This window comes from Aphelocoma coerulescens, chromosome 10, assembly GCF_041296385.1.
Source record: "Aphelocoma coerulescens isolate FSJ_1873_10779 chromosome 10, UR_Acoe_1.0, whole genome shotgun sequence".
In the NCBI taxonomy this organism is placed as follows: Eukaryota; Metazoa; Chordata; class Aves; order Passeriformes; family Corvidae; genus Aphelocoma; species Aphelocoma coerulescens.
Genome location: NC_091024.1, coordinates 10,163,044 through 10,181,750, shown reverse-complemented (window position 1 = coordinate 10,181,750; position 18,707 = coordinate 10,163,044). Strand labels below are relative to the sequence as shown.

General features: G+C 43.3%; 1 protein-coding gene across 1 annotated transcript in view; it reads right to left on the bottom strand.

Moving 5' to 3' along the window:
* The window catches only part of ALDH1A3 (aldehyde dehydrogenase 1 family member A3), a 34,112-nt gene that overhangs the window by 7,601 nt on the left and 7,804 nt on the right, over positions 1-18,707 (bottom strand). Inside the window, exons 3-9 of the mRNA XM_069025540.1 lie at positions 17,313-17,453; positions 14,997-15,126; positions 13,708-13,769; positions 10,716-10,844; positions 8,311-8,424; positions 5,811-5,913; positions 4,663-4,847 (exon numbers count right to left, since the gene is read on the bottom strand). Coding sequence (XP_068881641.1) covers positions 4,663-4,847; positions 5,811-5,913; positions 8,311-8,424; positions 10,716-10,844; positions 13,708-13,769; positions 14,997-15,126; positions 17,313-17,453 — 864 coding nt within the window. The remainder of the gene's footprint in view (positions 1-4,662; positions 4,848-5,810; positions 5,914-8,310; positions 8,425-10,715; positions 10,845-13,707; positions 13,770-14,996; positions 15,127-17,312; positions 17,454-18,707) is intronic.

Below are 18,707 nucleotides of genomic sequence, written 5' to 3'. Positions count from 1 at the left end.
AGCTCACTCACTTGAACTCTGGGATTTGCTGACCTTCTCCAAGCACAGATTTATCTCAGTAGCAGTATGAGAACGGTCTGAGATGGACTAGCAAGCTCAGCAAGGGATCTGACCAGCAACAGAATCAGTACAGGAGAGGGAGAACCAGGGTATAAGAACTATCAACTTTGCTGCATTGTGCAGCTTCACCCACAGCTCCCTCTCCCCCCTCTGGAAGAACCTAGCAAGCTCTGCCTCCACCTCCTTCCACACTGCATGCTACATGAACAGCCTGAAAGATAAGCCCTGTTGGTAGGGTTACTTCAGAACTGTTATACCAAAGCCTTGCTTTTAAAACAGAATAACTTTTCACAGTTCTTAGAGACTGGTACAATCCTGCATTTTTTTTCTCTGTACTGGGAGCCATAGCCTCACTTTTAACTACCAAGCTTGTCTATCTCCTCCTCACCCCCACCTAAATATGGAGTAATCTCAAATAGTGAGTGCTGCTGTCATTAGCCTTTAACCAGTGATTTCTGTAGGAGTGGGGAAAGGCCAGTTCAGTGACAGGACCCTGAAGCTGCCCAGCTGCACCAGGACTCGGAGGAGACATCCTGTAGTCCACAAGCACAGTTGTGTCCTGTGCTGGGAAGAGGTGCAGAAGCCCACAGCACTTCCATGCTCCTTCTTCCATGCTCCACGTGCAGCAGTGGACTGCAGAACTGCAGGTTTCAAACACATCTTACATGATGTGTAATTAAGTGATGAAACTCCTCATCACAGCAGGCTGGAGATGGTAAAAGATTTATGGTGATGTTTTTAAAAAGAAAAACTTAACAAAAACCTCAACAAATTTATTGAGGTGATTAAATAAAAGGCTCCACCCACTGGTACAAGGTGTCCTGGAAGCCTGGGGGGTTACTTTGATTGCCAGGTATCTCCAGATGCTTGTATGGCTCAATCCCCCTGCCTAGGCATCTGGTTTTATTTCAGCAGGGCCAGTTGCCAGTTGGGACTGTTTACACAGAGTGTTCCACACTTGACTCCTCCAGATTACAGACTATATCCTGTCTCTAGTTAATCCTGGCCACACACAATCCAAGTTTTCATGCTTTTAGACAAATATCAAAGCTGCAGGAGGGTGTCCTTGAGGTACTTCTGGTACACAGTGGAAACAGAGCCCAGCACATCTCCGGGCAAACAGATGTGTGTGTATCACATGCACTGTGGACAGTGTGTTCTAAGTGCTTGTGTTCTCTCATGTTTTAAGGTGCTACTCAAGGACACAATTCATGCTACTGCCCCAGGAACTGTGTGCCCTCCTGTAGGATACAGTGTCACACTGAGTTTGGCAGGTGTCATACACATTGTCTATTTGTCTGGTTGCTTAGTTGCCAAGTGCAAATAATTCAAAAATATCTGCAAGTGCTTTCCATCCTGGCATGTCTGTGATCCAGACCAATCCAGTCCATCCACTTCACATCACAGAAAACAAAACAAGGATATTTATACAGCTGTAACTTGTTGCAAGGCAAACTACAGTTAGATGAAAAGACACTGGGGAAAGAAAACATTTGTAAAAATGACATGCAAGGGTGGAACTGTTTGTCATTGTAACTAGAGCTTGCAAGGCTTGTTTAAATTCTGTCCCCTACTCCACTATTATTTATGGTTCAAGCATTGAATTCAATTAAAAACACATGATCTGGTAAAGCAAATTCTACTATTTGTTCATGTAATTCAATAGAGAAGGCAGCTTCTAAGGATCACTGCAATACTGAAAATCTGGGAACCCCCAAATCTTCATCTCTTGCTTCATTTCAGTCAAAACTACAAGGAGAACTTTTTCTATGTCCAAAACTAGTGTTTGTAATCCTACAAAATAGCCCACAACTGGGTCCAACAGACTGTTGGATACAACCCTTTCTACTTAAATGTTTTATTTTCACACTTTAATCCTGAAGTGCATGTCTACAGTCTAAGGAAAATATTCACTGTCTTACAAATCAAATTATATGTATTGGGCTGAATAGCTACTGGCTAACAAGTGCCATCATTAGTGCTTATTTTATTTCTGTGGGTTAGGTGTTACAATCTACAAATCCCAGTATGTGGGGTTCTAAAATAACAAAACTAGTCTAGTCTTATTCTAATCTAATCACTGTTCTAGTACCCCAGGATGTTAGTCTCATGTAATGCTGTTTGCTGTTCACAGTTGTATAATGCACTGGTTAACCAGTTTGCCATCTGTGCAGATTTACTTTATTGCTTCCTGTGATACAGCTCCCAGGAATCCAAAGTGAAAAACTGCCCTTGGTCTGCATTTGAGGTTGGCACTCTGCTCAAACAGTCCTGATCACCCCTCAGGTTTCTTGTGGTGTCCTTTGAATTCCAGCCAGTCAGCACTGCCAGACACATGTGAGTTTTGGAGAAGTCTCATCAGAAGCATGCCTCATTTCTGTCTAAATTGAATACTGTTTAAAGTTGACCTAATTTTAATCAGAGCAGTACAGTTTATATCAGCATAACCCAGTATGTGGCTGACAATCTTTTCCCCACTGCCATGCCATGAGCATCCATGCCAGTGAACAGTAATCCACATCAGGGGACTGACCTGAGTAAAACCTTTCTTCTTCACTTCCAAAAAGGCTGGATTAGACCTGAATCAACCAGTTCCCCAATCTAGCACAGTGCAATGCAGGAACAAACAACTGCACATAGGACCACTTTGCCAGGACTAGCTTACATCAGTTTCAAGTTCTTGTGGAACAGGATTGTCATCACCTGCAGCTGATGCAGGACCAAAGAGATAATGGGCTACAACCACGGTCAGCCTAAAGGCTGGCTTTAACCCCTTCCCCCTGTTGGCTTCTAAGCCAGTGACCATCCCACAATGGGATCTATGCAGCATTGTTGTAATGCTGTTGCATATGCTCACATGACCCACACAAAAGGAGAATGAAAGCATCAGGCTGGATCTGAAGCATCTCATGGGGAGAGATGAAGAAGACAAATTATTTTTCCTGGTGGTTCGTCCCTTATCCATCAGTTCAAGTCAAAAAAAACCCTCACAGCCAAGCAGGTTACTTCAGGGACAGTGGGGAAAAAATTATCTGGAAGCTTTACATTTGAAGAGTAACTTGTGGGGAGGTGTGAATCTTTGCTACTTTCGGAGGTATTTTTAAGTCCTTGTGACACTGCATCATTTCTCTCCTCTGCTTAAGTTTCTGTATATGCCCACAACATAGGCTCCAGAGAGTGAGGAACCATAGCTGCAGAGGAAGCGGTTGTTCCTTTGAACTGGCAACCACATAAAAGCTTTGGGATTTACAGTTTCCTCCCACTCCCTCAACACCTTCCCATCCTGGCCTTGACAATTGCATACACAGAAGTTCAGGTGTGTGTGGGTGTGCTCTCTCTCTTGCAAGTGTAACAGGTAAGCCAGAGCAGGGAAAGAGGACAGATGGGCCATATTTAAAATATGATCAGACACTGCTATTCCAAATTACTGTTATCCTTAATTACAGCTGTGTATGCAGAGGGTCTCCCTTAAGCCACAGGAGTGATCCCAGAGGATGGGAAGTGCTCTGACAGCCTGGCAATGGCTGGGAACACGGATGAACTGTAACAAACAGCCCAGTTCTACACGTTCCAATCACTGCAGGGTGTTTCACCCCTTAAAACTCACAACTGAATAGATTCAGGAGCTGTTCTCATGAAACTGGTTTGAGGGTCAGCTCATCTCTGCTAGAGCAAGTCTCAGCATGGTATTCTTTTTCTAAGAGTGCTGAGCAGTTTGAAATCTCTTTCTAGGCAAGTTACAAGGCTAGAGGTAGCCTCAGCATGAGCAGGAGATGTACATCAACTTATTCCCCATGCAAGAGGACAAATAATGAGGTTTTGCCATGCATGAATCATGTGCATATTCAGATCCAGATAATGAGAGGCATATGTCCTTAGAGCCACCCCTTCTCTGAGGGAACCCACACAGCATCAAGGAAGAAAAAACACAGTGCAGTACAGAGCAAAAGAGGCCTTGGCTATAGGTTTCTGGGAATCTTACTTTATTTTTGGTACCGAACAGTGGGCCTGTTAGAAGATCTGACCTAAGGATCATCTTCCCCCAGAGTTCTCCAGCACAACTCAGATTGCCTCAAAAGGAAAAACTAAGATGAAGGCTCTGGAAGTATTGAGGAGGCTGGTCCTGACAGCAGTTTGGCATGTTTCTTCCTTCTAATTCAGCTGAAACTTCTCCAAAGGATCAGAAAGGGAGCAGAGGAGGAGAGGGAAAGTGAGGACTCAGGAGTCTCTGGGCTCTAACTATTTGTCATCACCCACACAGCCAAGGAGCTGAATAGCCATTTAGCTGCACTCTTCTGCACAGAGCTATGGCTCCCTGCAACATGCTTTGTGTTACTGTACCAGGGAGACAGCCCCTTCCATAAAGCTGGATAAGAACTGAATTAAACACATTTGTGTTTCTAAAAAAATTACAACATAACATTTCAACAGTTGTGATTAATTGATATTTAAAATAGAGAGGAAAAATAAAGCCACGATACATTACTCACCCCTCGGCACTTCTGCTGGGACCGTATCCTTAAGGATAATATTTACACAAGGAAAATTAAACAAAACCACAACCAAAAACCAAACAACAACTGCTCTCAGACACACAGTTACCTGGGGCCCTTGTTCAGTTCTGGCATCAAAGGGGTCTCCAACCAGTCTCTTCTTGGCAAACTCCACGCTGCGCTTGACGAACTCAGGGTAGATCTGCTCCTCCACAAAGACGCGGGAGGCAGCCGTGCAGCACTGCCCCTGGTTGAAGAACACGCCTTGGTGGGCACATTCCACTGCCAAGTCCACTGCGAGATGACCCAGAAGGGAAAAGCATTACCACATGCACAGTTCCAGCATTCCAGTGTTTCCAGATTTGTTTTTTAGCTTTCTCTTTGGAAAACCTCCTTTAAAAATGCTGACAATGGTCCACACCCATTGAAGGCACTCACAGGGCCTCACTGCCCCCAAACCAGATTTTTTGTTGTATCCACCCCGCTTCCTGCCTTTTGTCTTGAGGTCTAGTTTGCCATAGATCCTGATACTTTCTCCCACAAGGACTCACTGAAGGCAGTGACCAGTTTTTCTTGCTGTGGAAATACAAATGTGGATTCCTTGATACCATGCATTGGTTCTTAAAGGCAAGTTTCGGTCCTGATTGTTTGGAAAGCAGCATGACAGTTTTGGCCAGGTCCTTGCAATGCTCACTATCAGCAGCTGCCTCTGACTTTCAACCTGTGCTGTGCAGGACTGGAGAGGATTTTCCAACCATTTTGGTGGTCCCAGGTTACACATATCTCCTAGTAGTACTCAGTCACATAATAAAATCACAACGAAACACACAACATGAGCCCTGCAGACCACCAGGACAGAGGTGAAGGCTGGATTAGATCAGGTTCTACAAAATTCCCCTGACACAGGAATGCCTGCAGAGTGGCTGCTTTGCAGAAAACTGCTTTCCCTGGTGCTTGGCTCAGGCTCTGCAGCACTATCAACCAAAGAGAAAGCCCACAAACAGCAAACACACAAGTGTAAGATTTACCTGCAACTGCAGCCATCCCCAGGGAAGGCAACACGGGCCATGGGAATGATCCCCATGCTGGGGAAGAGCTCCAGGAATGCAGAACTATATCCTGCCTTTGGACAGAGGTTTCCTCCAGCCTTTGGGGTGGAAACATCAGCCCTGTGAGCTGCCAGAGGACAGCAGAGACACACAAACCCCACCACCCTCAAGCATCTTACAGCAAATACACCCAGCTGCCCATACTCACAGTCTGCATCTGCACACACAATGCAGGGGTTTTTCCCTCCCAGCTCTAACGTCACCCTTTTGAGGTTGCTTTTAGAAGCAGCTTCTTTGATCAGTTTTCCAACCTGTATCAGTGAGACACAAAGAGGACATGAGTTGTTTCTCCTAAAAATCTCAAGTGTGATTCCAACAACGGTGGAAGAGCCTGGATGACAGCTGAAACAGGGAGAACACTCTGAAATGGTTTGAGTTTCCTACTGCTGTTTCCCACCAGCCCCAGAATTAAGGTTTGGTTTAGGCAGGTCTGAAAGGACAGGCTATGTGGGAGAGCTATATCTATATCCTGAAGGGAAGGATTTACTCTGCTTTCAGAACTTAGTAATCTAATGTTGTTAGAAACAGTATGAATTAAAACTATTTAGGACCTTTAGTTGTTAGGGCAGGTTAATTTCTTAAGTGCGACGTAATATTTGAACTTGCTCATATTATAATTGTTTTCTTGTATTTTACCTTTGCACATGGAAACCTTACCTTTATTTCTTGCCCTGGAGTGGAACAGTGAGCAAGGAAAGCATGGGGCAACTGGCTGGCAATGACAGGTCTGCCTTTCTCATGGTTTGCCCTTGTAACTTGAGCATGACTCCTGAACTTAGGAGAGATCATCTCTAGTCACTCAGAGCTTAGGCCTAGAGACAGCAGGAATAAGTGCATCCTAGCTTTGCAAGAGGCATTACTACAGGCTGGCTGGCCAAAGAGGAGCAAGTTAATAACCTAAGAGAAGAGATCTATATGGGAAAATTCTTGTAGAGTTTAAGATCAGTATTTCCAAGCTGGCACTGAGCCCAAGCTGGGGCTTAATAACTAAGTCAAAATATATTTTGAAATAGCTTCACTTCCTGGCTCAGAAACAGTAGCATTGTGCTGCAAATACTGCAGAGATGCAGCTGAACTCACAGATGGGTGGAGGGGGAAGAAAACACTTCTAAATTACACATGCATTAGCAAAGGATCTGTCTCCCTTGGTGTTTCCTGCACACCCATGGATTAGGAGACAAGCACAGTGTCTACAGGAGTTTTTTGCCTACAGGCTCAGCAGCTGAGATTTTCCTTCTGCCACTAATCCACTGGATACTCCTTTTTCATTAAAAACCCAAACAGACACATGTGGGCTGGATGAGTCTATAAGCTCTATTGTTTTCACTCAGCTAATGTCTCATCTGGGCTAAAAGTTTCTGATCTAGGACTTGAAGAGAAGCATGTAACTGAGTAAACTGAGATTAGACCAACTATCAAGAGAGTAAAAACTCACTGTGAACTTTTACTTTATTGTGTTCTGTTTGTTCCCTTGTTCCCTATACAGAAACAGAGGCTTAGCACACCTTTTCCTATGGGATAGGCACAGCAATTAGGATGTACACAAAGCCACTAGATGGTAGTGTTGGTAAATGCTGCAGCTTTTGAGTGTTTGGCATTACCTTTACAGACCAAGAACACCTTTCAAGGTAATTTGTCATCATTATACATTCACATCACACTCTGCAATTACAAGGGCAGACATAAGAATGGATGAATTCAGCAAATGCCCAACAAGAATAGTGTTTCTCAAAGAAATAAGAGACTGAATTTGCCTGACTGATTTGAAGCTGCCCCCACTGGTGTGATCATTTCCATTCTTTGGACACTGCCTCTATTCTGAAGGTGCAGATCTACTGCAAGAAATATATAAAGCAGTCAGAGGAAAAATGTTCACTTTTCTAAGCAAGCTTTTGTTTGAGAATTTTCAGCAGTGATTACTGCAGTCAGATTTGTTTGCATGTCTCAGCTGTGCTCAATTCCATGGTCTTGGCCAAGCCATGTGCACTTTTCCCACACAGGTATGGAAGAGGATGGCTGTAGGTGATTGATAGTGCAGAGGTCTCACTGCCACCCCTCTCATAAACAAGTCACACACATCTATTTACAGGAAAAAAAGCTAAATGGAACGTGCTTTACTGTGCAGGTCTCAGAATGAAGCTCAAATGTTAATCCCCTCCACGTCAGCAGAGAAGACCTTGGGCACGAGGCCATGTTTTTATTTAAGTCCTAGTTCCTCAGAGGTAACTAAAGCCCAGGAAGAATTGTTCAGGGCTCTGACTGACATGTTTTCCAGTTGCAGGGCAGGACTGGCAGGCAAACATGCCCAGAAGCTCCATCAGATCAATGACATGATGTTAAGTCACTGCCAGCCTGCCCTGTAGACTGTCTCACCTTATGTCAGAGCACCTTTTTCTTACAGTTCTTACAGAAATGTGGTGGTTTGGCAAAACCCAGCTTTCAGAGATGTGGGATTATTAAAAGCACAAGGATCTGAATTAGGCAAATATCAAATACTTCTTAGAAATCCTATCACAGGGAATGTGATGGAAAAAGTGCTGGTTATACAGAAATCACTGACATTTCACAGGTCCAGTCTTGTATGGATAACAGTTTACTAGAGAATGCAAAGAGGAACAGCAGGTGTCTATGAGAAATCCATCACCTACCTTGGTTGATCCAGTAAAAGCAATTTTATCAATGCTGTCATGGGTAGAAATTGCAGCTCCAGCTGTGGGGCCATAGCCTGGCACAATGTTCACCACACCTGGAGGGAAACCCACCTGAAACAGAGGTTAAAAACAGCTCTGTAGAGAATTTGAGAGCACAGCTCATTTCTCAGGAAGGCTGAATAAGTTGTACTATACTCCTCTGAGCTCTTACCAGATACATCCATGTTTTCCAGGCTTTCTAGTGACATGGCAGCATGCTACCAGCTGGAGTAGACGTGGGTGAAACTAACAGCCATGCTTAGGAAATGCCAAGTTTCAGTAAGAATTCTTGGAGAAGTCCCAGTTTCAAGTCAAAAGAGTGTGAGTCTTTCGGCCAAACTTGGCCCCCAGCTACTGCAGTGCAGCTGCAGCCAAGGGGTAAATGAATGAAAGTTTGTTTTGAACAAAGGTTGACATTTGTGGTTCTTCAGGGACCAGAGGGATTAAGAAGTCAGTAAAACCTCACTAGATGATGGGACTAATAAAACAGGAGTACAAAAGCAGATGGTAACAAGACTTATGCAAGTTTCCACCACATTTTCTACCTAGATTAGCCAACTAGTAATTTTGCCAAAACAGACAAATGGCAAAACTTCAGGTGAAATTCTAGTGCAAGGAGAACTGAGGGACTTACTGGTTTGGTTTTACTTCCTGAAACAAGAGTTTCAAGGATTATTGCTCTTCTATGTTAACCTTCCCCTAGTACTGATAGCACAAGGTCGTTTTCCTTGCAATTTCTAATGATGGAATTGCTTCATTTCCTATGAATTTTTAATACAAAATCTCAATAAATGGCATTTCTTTTTAATAGAGAAAAAAAGGAAGCTTTTGTTCATGTACTGTCTTGCAAAAAAATTATCCTCATAAGACTATTCTCCCCCATTTTTTCTTTTCATAAATTGGAAGGGCAGTCTCATTTTTCCTGTGGATGTGACAATGACAAAAGTGCATTTAATGGAGTTTGCATCTTAGCTAATGAGTTTTCAAGCAAATACTGCATGTCAAATTGTGCAAGTAATGGTGTTTGGAGTCAGCAGCAAAGCCACAAAGAAGCAAAAAATTGGTTCAGAACACCCTGAGCCAAAAAGTTTTGCTCTGTTTTTCAGCAAAAATGAAAGCCAAAATATTTTGGTTGGCCAAAAATTATTTCATTGAATGTAACACATAGCTTTGTGTGTGTGGTAACATCTTCTGCATCCTTTTAAAGATGAAAACCAAAAAAGTTTAACTTATTTTTCTGAAAAACTGCAAAGAATTTAGCTAATTTTGGGTGGAGAAAGGAGCATCTTCAAATAAAATTATTCTGCTCTAATTACACTTGTGCCCTGAATGACAACTGCGAGAAACAGCAAGCTTATTTTTTCAACTGAGAAAAATTAATTTTACCAGAATTGAATGGGTTTTTTGGGGGGGAATGCTATGCCTGTGTTTGGGGAGGTGCATGTCAGAGTCAAAAAAAGCAGTGGTGCATGACAACTGCACCCTGTACTCACTCACTTTGTGTAATCTTATTAAGCCAAGTAACTGTAGAAGATACTTAACTGGTATTATTTTTCCACTTCCTTTCCTGATGGAAGAGCCCTAAGTGTCAATTATCAACATATCCTTCTATTTTCTCCCAGGCTAAGCCAAGAAAGGACAAAATCATCATTTGACTGAGCCTAACAAACAGACTTCCAGCTGAGAGGCAAAAGCCCATCTACAACTCTTAGTTTTCCTCAGTCTGTCACATCCATAGCTACAGGAAGCCGATGTACTGGAGCAGTGCTGGAAGGTTCTGTGCACCTCCCACCTCCTCTGTACCATTAACAGATCTGTTAGCACACAAGATCCTACCTGACAAGCCCTAAACCAGCATTTTAAGTCCCAACCTATCATCCTGCCTTTATTTCAGTTGACTTTACAGGCCAGACACAGCTAAATTTTTCTATGAACCACAGAAATGATGAGGAATTGTTTCCCAGGGCACTCTGTCTTGGTTGAATTATCCCACTTAAAAACAACAAACACAACTCTGCTGTCTAATCACACTCTTTTTTGTCCCATTGTCTAATAAAACTGAGCTGTTGTCTTTCCCTCATTATGGAGAGGGGAAGACAAGGCAGAGGAATAAAAACATCATTTTTTCTCTCTGCAGCTTCCTGAGAAAGGAGAAAAATGCACAGGTTTTGTGATGTTTGCCACCTCCCAGCCAGTCAAAAAGGCCTTTGTAAAAAAAGACTGAAGACAGAGGTTGTTCTCACTTTCCTTTGTGAGGCTTTAATATCTTTAAAACCTAAAAATCTGGACAGCCAATTCAAAATACAACCTTCCTTATGGCCTTAAGAGAACAGAACCTCGATGGGCTGTTCAGATTTCCTCACCTCCTTGATCAGAGAGCCAATGTAGAGAGACGTGAGCGGAGTTTGTTCAGCTGGCTTAATGACCAGAGTGTTTCCACAGCACAGCGCTGGTGCCATCTTCCAAACCAGCATCAGCAGGGGGAAGTTCCACTGCAAGAACACAAGTCACTGGTCAGATCAGCCTGGCACAGTCACCTACTCACTTCCATGCAGCCTTTTCCCAGCTCGGGGAGGAAAGGAACTGGGAGGAAAGCCACAAAGAGAAGCGTCTGTTTATAATACTGTGCTTGCTTGGACTAAGGAATATGACTTCCTTGATTTCCCCCTGAGATCCCTAATACTGCTGGCAGTCCTCACGCTAATCCTGTACATTGGACAACCTTCTGCATGATGTGACCTCATTCTTTAAAGGAGTTTGATCATATTTTGTGTAGGATTTTGGCTGTTCACAGAAACTGTGTTGGAGGCAGTTTCCTGATGCATTCTGTACAGCATCTGTATGTGGGGAATTACAGAGTGCAACTTCCCATTGAAAAAAACCCTAATTTCTCCTCTATTAAGCACTGGCTGAGTAGTTAGGAATTATATAATATCATTCAATTCCAGTTTTATAACTAGGAAACTGCAGTGAGTTGTTCAGGCACGGAAATCTAAGGAAGATCTTATACTCCTTTCATATTGTAGATTGTTCCTTTCCAATTAGTTTTCTAATTTGGAATAAGGAACAGTCCACATCAGTTTTCTCTGTGCTAATCTCTTGCATGGTCATGTGTATTTGTGGATCTTGGAGTCTAAGCAAGAAGTGGAAAATCTAGCTCACATTGAATCTCAGAAAGGTCATTTGGCAGCAGAAAGGATTTCTTCATTAAAAATAATTAATGCTGCTTCAGGGATGATGGAAGCAGGCCAACAGCAAGGGGACTTCTTGTCAAGACTCAAGCCAAGGGCCTTCAGCTATCAACAAAGAAGCCAAGTATGTCAGGAATCCACAAATTCACACTTACAAATAAATTAGCAGTGTAGCTTTTGAGCCATGAGTTCTATTCTTACCCTGAGACAAAGCAGAATTTAGTCTCAAGTGTTATTCTTCAACTTGCTTCAACCTTTTTCCCAGACCTGCTCCATTTTAGTGATCTTCTGCAATGGCCACATCCCATAATTTGCCCATTTGTCTTTTTCTTTTAAGTTTTCTTGGAGGCCTGACTGTGCAGCTTGAGCCATTTACACCTACACTACTTTTCTACACTTTCACAGCATGAAATAGCTCCATTAGGAGCTTTCTCCTGCAGAGTGGCTGGTGAAAGTAAAGTAAAGGACTCCAAGGCTGCCTTATGATATCACCTTGAGACAAAAATCAGCCATATGCTGCTCTTCCTAAGAACTTCTCTTGCTAAGAACATTGCTTTAAATATAGTCAAGCCATAGGAAAATGGGAGGACTGTTAATTGCTCTAGGGAAACATACCCAGAACAGTGACAGAATCTTTTTCAATCAAGTAGGAATATACAAACCCACAGGCTGTTGGTGTTACCGAGATCGAACTGGGAAAAAAATTGGAGATTTGTTCTGAGTAAACTGAAGACAGATGTGGTTTTGTTGACCCCAATCATTCTTTATACAAACACAGTGTTGAACTTAAGTCAAATTTGGTTCTGTACTTTCTGTTGTATTTATTGCTGGTCTAGGGTCAACCTGAGATCTTACAAGTCCCACTATGTCCCCTACAGTGGCCTTCCAAAGCATCCTACATGTAGGCTTTTAAAAGGATAGTTTCCGAAGCACTGCTGAGTGCCAGAGGTGGCTGAGTGTGACAGGAAATACCTTTTAACTGGTAATCAGTGTGAGGAACCTGAGATTTTGATCTTAAGTCATAAATTCTGCTCACCAGCAGTCACATTGCTTTCTCAGCCAGAAAAGCTGCAAAGTCACCACGACAAATGTTTGATAACCTCCCACTTTGCCTCACTCTGACACTGCCAAATAGACCATGTCCTCTTACCAGCAGGGGTAAAAATGCACTCCTGTGGAAGGAAAAAGCAGAATTTCCCCAGGCATCTTTGGGATCTGGTCCAGACCCAGTATTCCCAGGGTCCAGCAAATCCAATGTCTCACATGCATTTCTTTCAGTCTTTAACCTTATCTCAAAAGTCAAAATTCTCCATGAACTCTATTGATCCAAGTATCATATAATCATAGAACATCCTGAGTTAGAAGGGATCCACTAGGATCATCAGATTCCAACTCCTGGACCTGCACAGGACAGCTCCAAGACTCTCACCACAGGTCTGAGAGCATTGGCCAAACACTTATTGAGCTCTGGCAGTCTTGGTGCTGTACCCAAACAGAGAATCTGTTGGGTACAGCAATCTGTTCTGAGGCACCATTTGCCTCAGAAATTGTAGGATACCACATTTCAAAGCATTTTACAACCAGACAGGAACAAACTCTGTCTCCCATGAGCTGTAAAGTCTTCCTGGCTGTCTGTTGAAACAGAGCAAGCAACACATGCTAACACTGGAAGCATTCCAAGAACTAGCCATACAGTGCCCTCAGCAGAGAATGAGACCTCAAGGAAAAGAAAACTCTATTCAATGAGATTTAATCCCAGAAAGCTCAGACAACAGTCAGACGTAATTAATTGATAATGGATATGATTTAAAACTCAAAACTATGCATCAGCACACGGCAGCAAAAAGCCAGCACTCATAATGCTGAGATGGTTGTCCCAGCAATGTGAGAGTCAGAGCTCTGACTGGTCTCTGGTGACTGGTGTCAGCCTCAGAGAGCAACAGAGCATCTGATTAGGAGACCCACCCTTCCACTGCAGAGCATTTCTGTTGCCAAGAGCAATTGGCATGGGGGTAAAACACAAAACTACATCAGGCCACTGAGATGGGAGTTCCCTGCAGAACAGCTGTGCTTAACCAGGCAGCAAATGGTTGCAGGGTAGGATGGAATGCACATGGAATTTCCAGTTCTGTGGGAGATGCAGGGCACCAGCACTGTCACTTACTGGGGTTATGGCTCCACAGACACCCATCGGCTCGTGCCGGGTGAAACAGACAAAATTTTCATCTGCAAGACAAGAGAGTAAAAGGGAACAAAACAGTCAAAATCCTCACTTTTACAGAAAGTGTGTAAGACAACTGCACACTAACAGGTTGGGGACAGAACCAAATTAATGTTAGATAGAGAACACTGTGTTCATCCTGACTCATGTCTTTGGGACATCCCAGGTGGATAAAGATCTGAGTGCGGGTCTCGTGCCAGCTTGAAAGCCAAACACCACTCATGGTCACAGTGCAATCTTTGAAAACCAGGGTTCAGTTCTTTCTGCAAACTCCCTGTGTTGAGGCTGAGGGAAGGATAACTCTTTATCACACTGAAGAGCAAGCATAAGTTTCATTCAGATTGTGTCCTACTAAAAAAAACAAAGCACTTTTCTCCCTGAAGGAGAGAGTTTTAAAGCCCATTTTCTACAGGAATCGTGTTCAGTGTAACAGGAATTGTACTTCTGCTAGGGAAACACAAAAAAATGAAACTTGAACTAAAGTAATACCATTCATCTTAAAATACTGCTGTTACTATTTCAAGAAGATAGCAGGAAGAACATTTGCCTTTCAAATTCATTCTTGCTGAACACCTAGTTTCATTATGAAGATCTGACAGAGATCAAGAATGTTTCTAATGATGGGTTCTAGAAGTGATCTCAATCAGGACAAACAAGCAGTGTCCAGGCAAGCAAAGCTTTACACCACTCTGAATGAGGGTGACAAATCTCAGTTTATATGATTGACATGGCTGCCTTTGCTGTCTGCACAAACTGAACTAGCTCAGCCCTCCAGAGCCTTTCCTCTGGTGACTAATTTCTGTCTGCAGTGCCTGTCCTTTGCACAGCCTCAGTGATCATCCACACACAGGGACAAAAGAAGCTGAATTTGAAAATACTCTGTATTGCCCGTTGTGCCACAGCAACATCCATTCTGTTAACTTGGTCTCTCTAAAACCATATTTGAACTTCTATACCTGGACCAAAGCGTTCTCTCTGTGTGACTGTTCTGACCAAAGGTTTCTCTGTTAAAAAAGCAGAGCCCAGCCATTATTTTCCAGAAATCTATCCAGGCACTGACAAAGTCCTCTCAACAGGTTAAATATTGAAACATCTGCTTAAAACGCATCCTGAGATAGAAAGAAAGTGCAGGCCATTTTTGCAGGTTTTCAGAAGCCAGCCTTTCCATGTATCTCCCTCCCCTTCAAGCCTGATCACATCCCAGCTCTGAAACTGGGTCCAAGGGTACTCACCCACTGGAATAGTTCTGCCTTGAATTTTATCAGCCCATCCAGCATAATACCGGAGTGTTTTTATACAGCCTTCCAGGTCAACGAAATAAGCCTGCAGAAAAGGTTTTCCTGTATCCATTGTTTCCAGAGTCTGAAAAAAAACAAGTTGCATGCACTGTCAGACAAGGCAATGTTTTGGGGTTTTTTTTTCTTAAAAAAGCTTTTGAAGAACCCTCTTCTCAGCTTTATTTTGCCTTGTTCTGAAGACATGGAATGTTCTTCCCTCCTCTTATATTTAGAGAATGAGCTCATTAATACAAATAAGGCAGAAGGGAAGGCAGACACGGTAACTCTGATGTGTACAGGAATAGCTTTGTTCAGGGGCTGTGATGAAAGAGCACCCTTCCAGAAGTCTCCAGAAGGTGAGTGTGGGTGGGAGACAGGGCTGGGGTCTGGGGCACTGGTCAGAAACAATGTGAGTGTCATGACTTCACCCTAACTGACTTTCCAACACAGATGTTCTGGAGTCCAGATGGTGTCACTGAAATCAGTCAGAGCTACTTTCCCTTAATTTGGAAAAAAAAAAAAAAAAATCTTATTTCCTGCTTCATAACCCTAAACCCAACCTCTGAGAAGCCTCTTTTGTCCAATGATAAACATACTTTTTACAGAGTTCTGGTAAAGTAACCTTTGGGCTCAGATCTGTGCTGAGCCCAGGGCAAGGCAGAAGTTGCTCCACTGAAGCTGCACTGGTGCTGATCAGCTCTAAACAAAGTCCAGGCTGAGCCTGTGTCTTTCACACTCCAGGAACAGAATGCTCAGGGAATGCTTTGTTCTCCACTCAGGTCATTAAATGGGATATTGGTGCAAATGGCCAGCACATCCATAAAGGAAGTACTATCCCTTGGTAGATTGAAACAGCTTTGTTTACACATGAAGTCATACCCTGTCATCCTCCACAGACATTAGGGTCCAAACAGCACTCAAACAGACATTCCCCTTGGAATGGCTAGGATTGTTATCCACTGAATGTCTGCTGAAACAACTGATTTTTATAGGTCATTGCTTAGCACTCAGCCAAGGCAGCCAGGGCTGGTTTTCTGCAGTGCAAACAGCAATGCCAAACAAGCCCTCCCAGACCAGAAGGACAGCAGAAAGTTTGAAGAGAGTGTTCTCGTTTGGGGAAAAGGAGGGTGCTCCAAAGTCACATCAAAAAGTGAGCAAAAATAAACAGGGTTTATTCACACATGGATATATATAATTTATTTTCTTCCCTCTTATTTGCTGGCCAGAACTGTCTTCAGAACTGAATGTTTTGGTTTTCCCCCGCTGAAAGAGAAAGCTGTCATGTGGTTGAGACACTGTGTTGGAGAAAGAGACCCAGCTCAAAATAGCCACACAGGCACAGGCTCCTGAGCACATCCCATGGATGTCAATTCCTACTGACCTCAGCAGGACACTGGCTCAGGTACCTGCATAGCTGACAGCACGGAATATCATAAATGCCATTCTCTGAAGATAAAAGTGCAGTATTGAACTGGAGAGTGCTCAGATTGAAGAGCTTAGGTATGGATGGACAGCAGCCCTAAACTGAGGATCTGTGGGTGCCATTTGGAAAGAAGTACAAGGCCTGCAGAGTCCAAAGGCTTCTACCAACTGAGCACATTTTAGCTCAGGTTCTTATCCCGTTTTTCTCCACCAGCAGGACTCCTCCAGGACAGGATCATAGAATCATTAACAATAGTTTTTCAGTGCAGAAGTCCAAGTTAACACAGCTTCACAGCTATAAAGAGACTTTCCTGAGCCAGTACATTCAATATGGAAAGAAACAGTTCCAACTTACACACATTTTAAACTTTGGATGATATCCAGCCAGAGAAGGATTCTCTTTCCAGGCCCTAATCTTAAGGGTAGGAATTTGCACAGAAGTCCAAACCCACCTGCAGTTTTGTAATAAAGAATGAGTCAGCTGTGATGGTTTGGTGTGCTTTGGTTGTTTTGGTGTGTTTTGGTTTTTTTAAAAAGGAGCTAGGAGACAGCTGTAAACATCAATGATTGTTAAAACTAAAAATAAAGAATATTACTTTGAAAATTTATGTATTAATATCTTTAATCACTTCAATAAATAGCTAAAGTTCTGCCAAAATCAACTATATAGAAGAACTGAGAGCCTTCTAAGACACCTAAAATCCTCCAGAAAGAGGAACAAAGTCATGACTGCTGTATGGACTCTTCTGCCCTTCATGAACGGAGAGAAAAGAAAAATATTAGGTAGATATGGATACACCAGAGTTATGAGCCAACTGTTGCTGGCTTATCACTGCTCCCAGTACTTACTGCCAGGATGACTCTGTCCCGTTCAAGAAGATCAGCCAGTTTGTGCAGGAGTCGTCCTCTGCTTGGGGCATCCATCTGTCTCCATGGAGACCCCCTCTGGAATGCTGCCTTTGCTGCCTCCACTGCATTATCCACATCAGGCTACAGAGCAAAAGAAAACCTCAGGTTACAAGGAAGGAGCAGGACAATGCCACAGAAACTCCCCCAGGCTGCTTCCTAGTTGATGCTGTGGTAGCCAAAACCAAGCTGTCCAACAAAACCACTTTCATTTTACTCTTGGATTTCAATCCAAGCCAGGAATATGTTTTAGGTTTGGCCTGGGCTCATAAACAACCTTGAGGTCTGAATACCAATAGGGTCTTTCAAGGGCAATTTAATGTAACTGACTTGTTTATAAAATAATCCAGAATCATGTTCCCGCCAATACAGGATATGACACTGGGGGAGGATGAAGCAGCATGACAGGCCACTGGCCTACATGAATTAGCCTCCTCTAAACAAGTGTGGGCAGGAAAATCCCCCATGAGACCAAGATTTTACCCAGGGAAGTAATTACAGCTCAGATCCCACCATCCAGTTCCCCTGGAGCCCATGCCAAGGCAGTTAACACACTAAAAAATCTCCCTTAGATCCTAGAACACATTTCCAGAACATTTCTACCAGATGGGAAAGGTTTTGTTATTCAGTGCTGTGACAAAGACATTTCCCTTACACACACTTAGAGCCATTCTCCTTTCACCTCCCAACAGCTTTACCACCCTCTGGACCAAATCCAACTCTGTTTAACCAAGTTACTAACCAGATGGGGAACAAATTCCCTCTCTTCCCACACCATCACCCCCAGAGCTTCCTGCACTTGCTCTGGCCATGGTATGCCCTGGACTCCTCCCTTTACCTCACATATATTGATTAAAAAAGTGAAGCCAAGGGCATCTTCCCAATCCAGCAGAATCAATGGGAACACTGCCACAAACATCCACGAGGCCAAGGCTGTACCTCAAGCATTGATAAAGCTTTGGACAGACTCCTGCTGTATGTAAGGTCTGGCACAGCCCAAGCCTCCCTTCAGCTGATGGAGAATTTGAACCTCACTGCAATATATGGCTCAAAAGGGTGGGAGAGGAGGGAGGGTGTCAGACCTTGATCATTCCTCCCAGCACTTCACCAGTTGCTGTCATCTATACCCTATCTCAAGTCTTGTCTGGATACAATTAGGAAATAAGCCTCTGCATTGATCCAACAAGGTCTGGCCACTCTCCCCTCACAGGGGGGATGTGTGGTGCTCAATCAAGAAAAATTGTTGTAGGGAGAGGTGTTGCCTTCTTAAAAAGTTCATGGTCAAAACTGCAAGTCATCACCGAAGGCAATGGCACCTTACATTAAATTTGGCTCCTT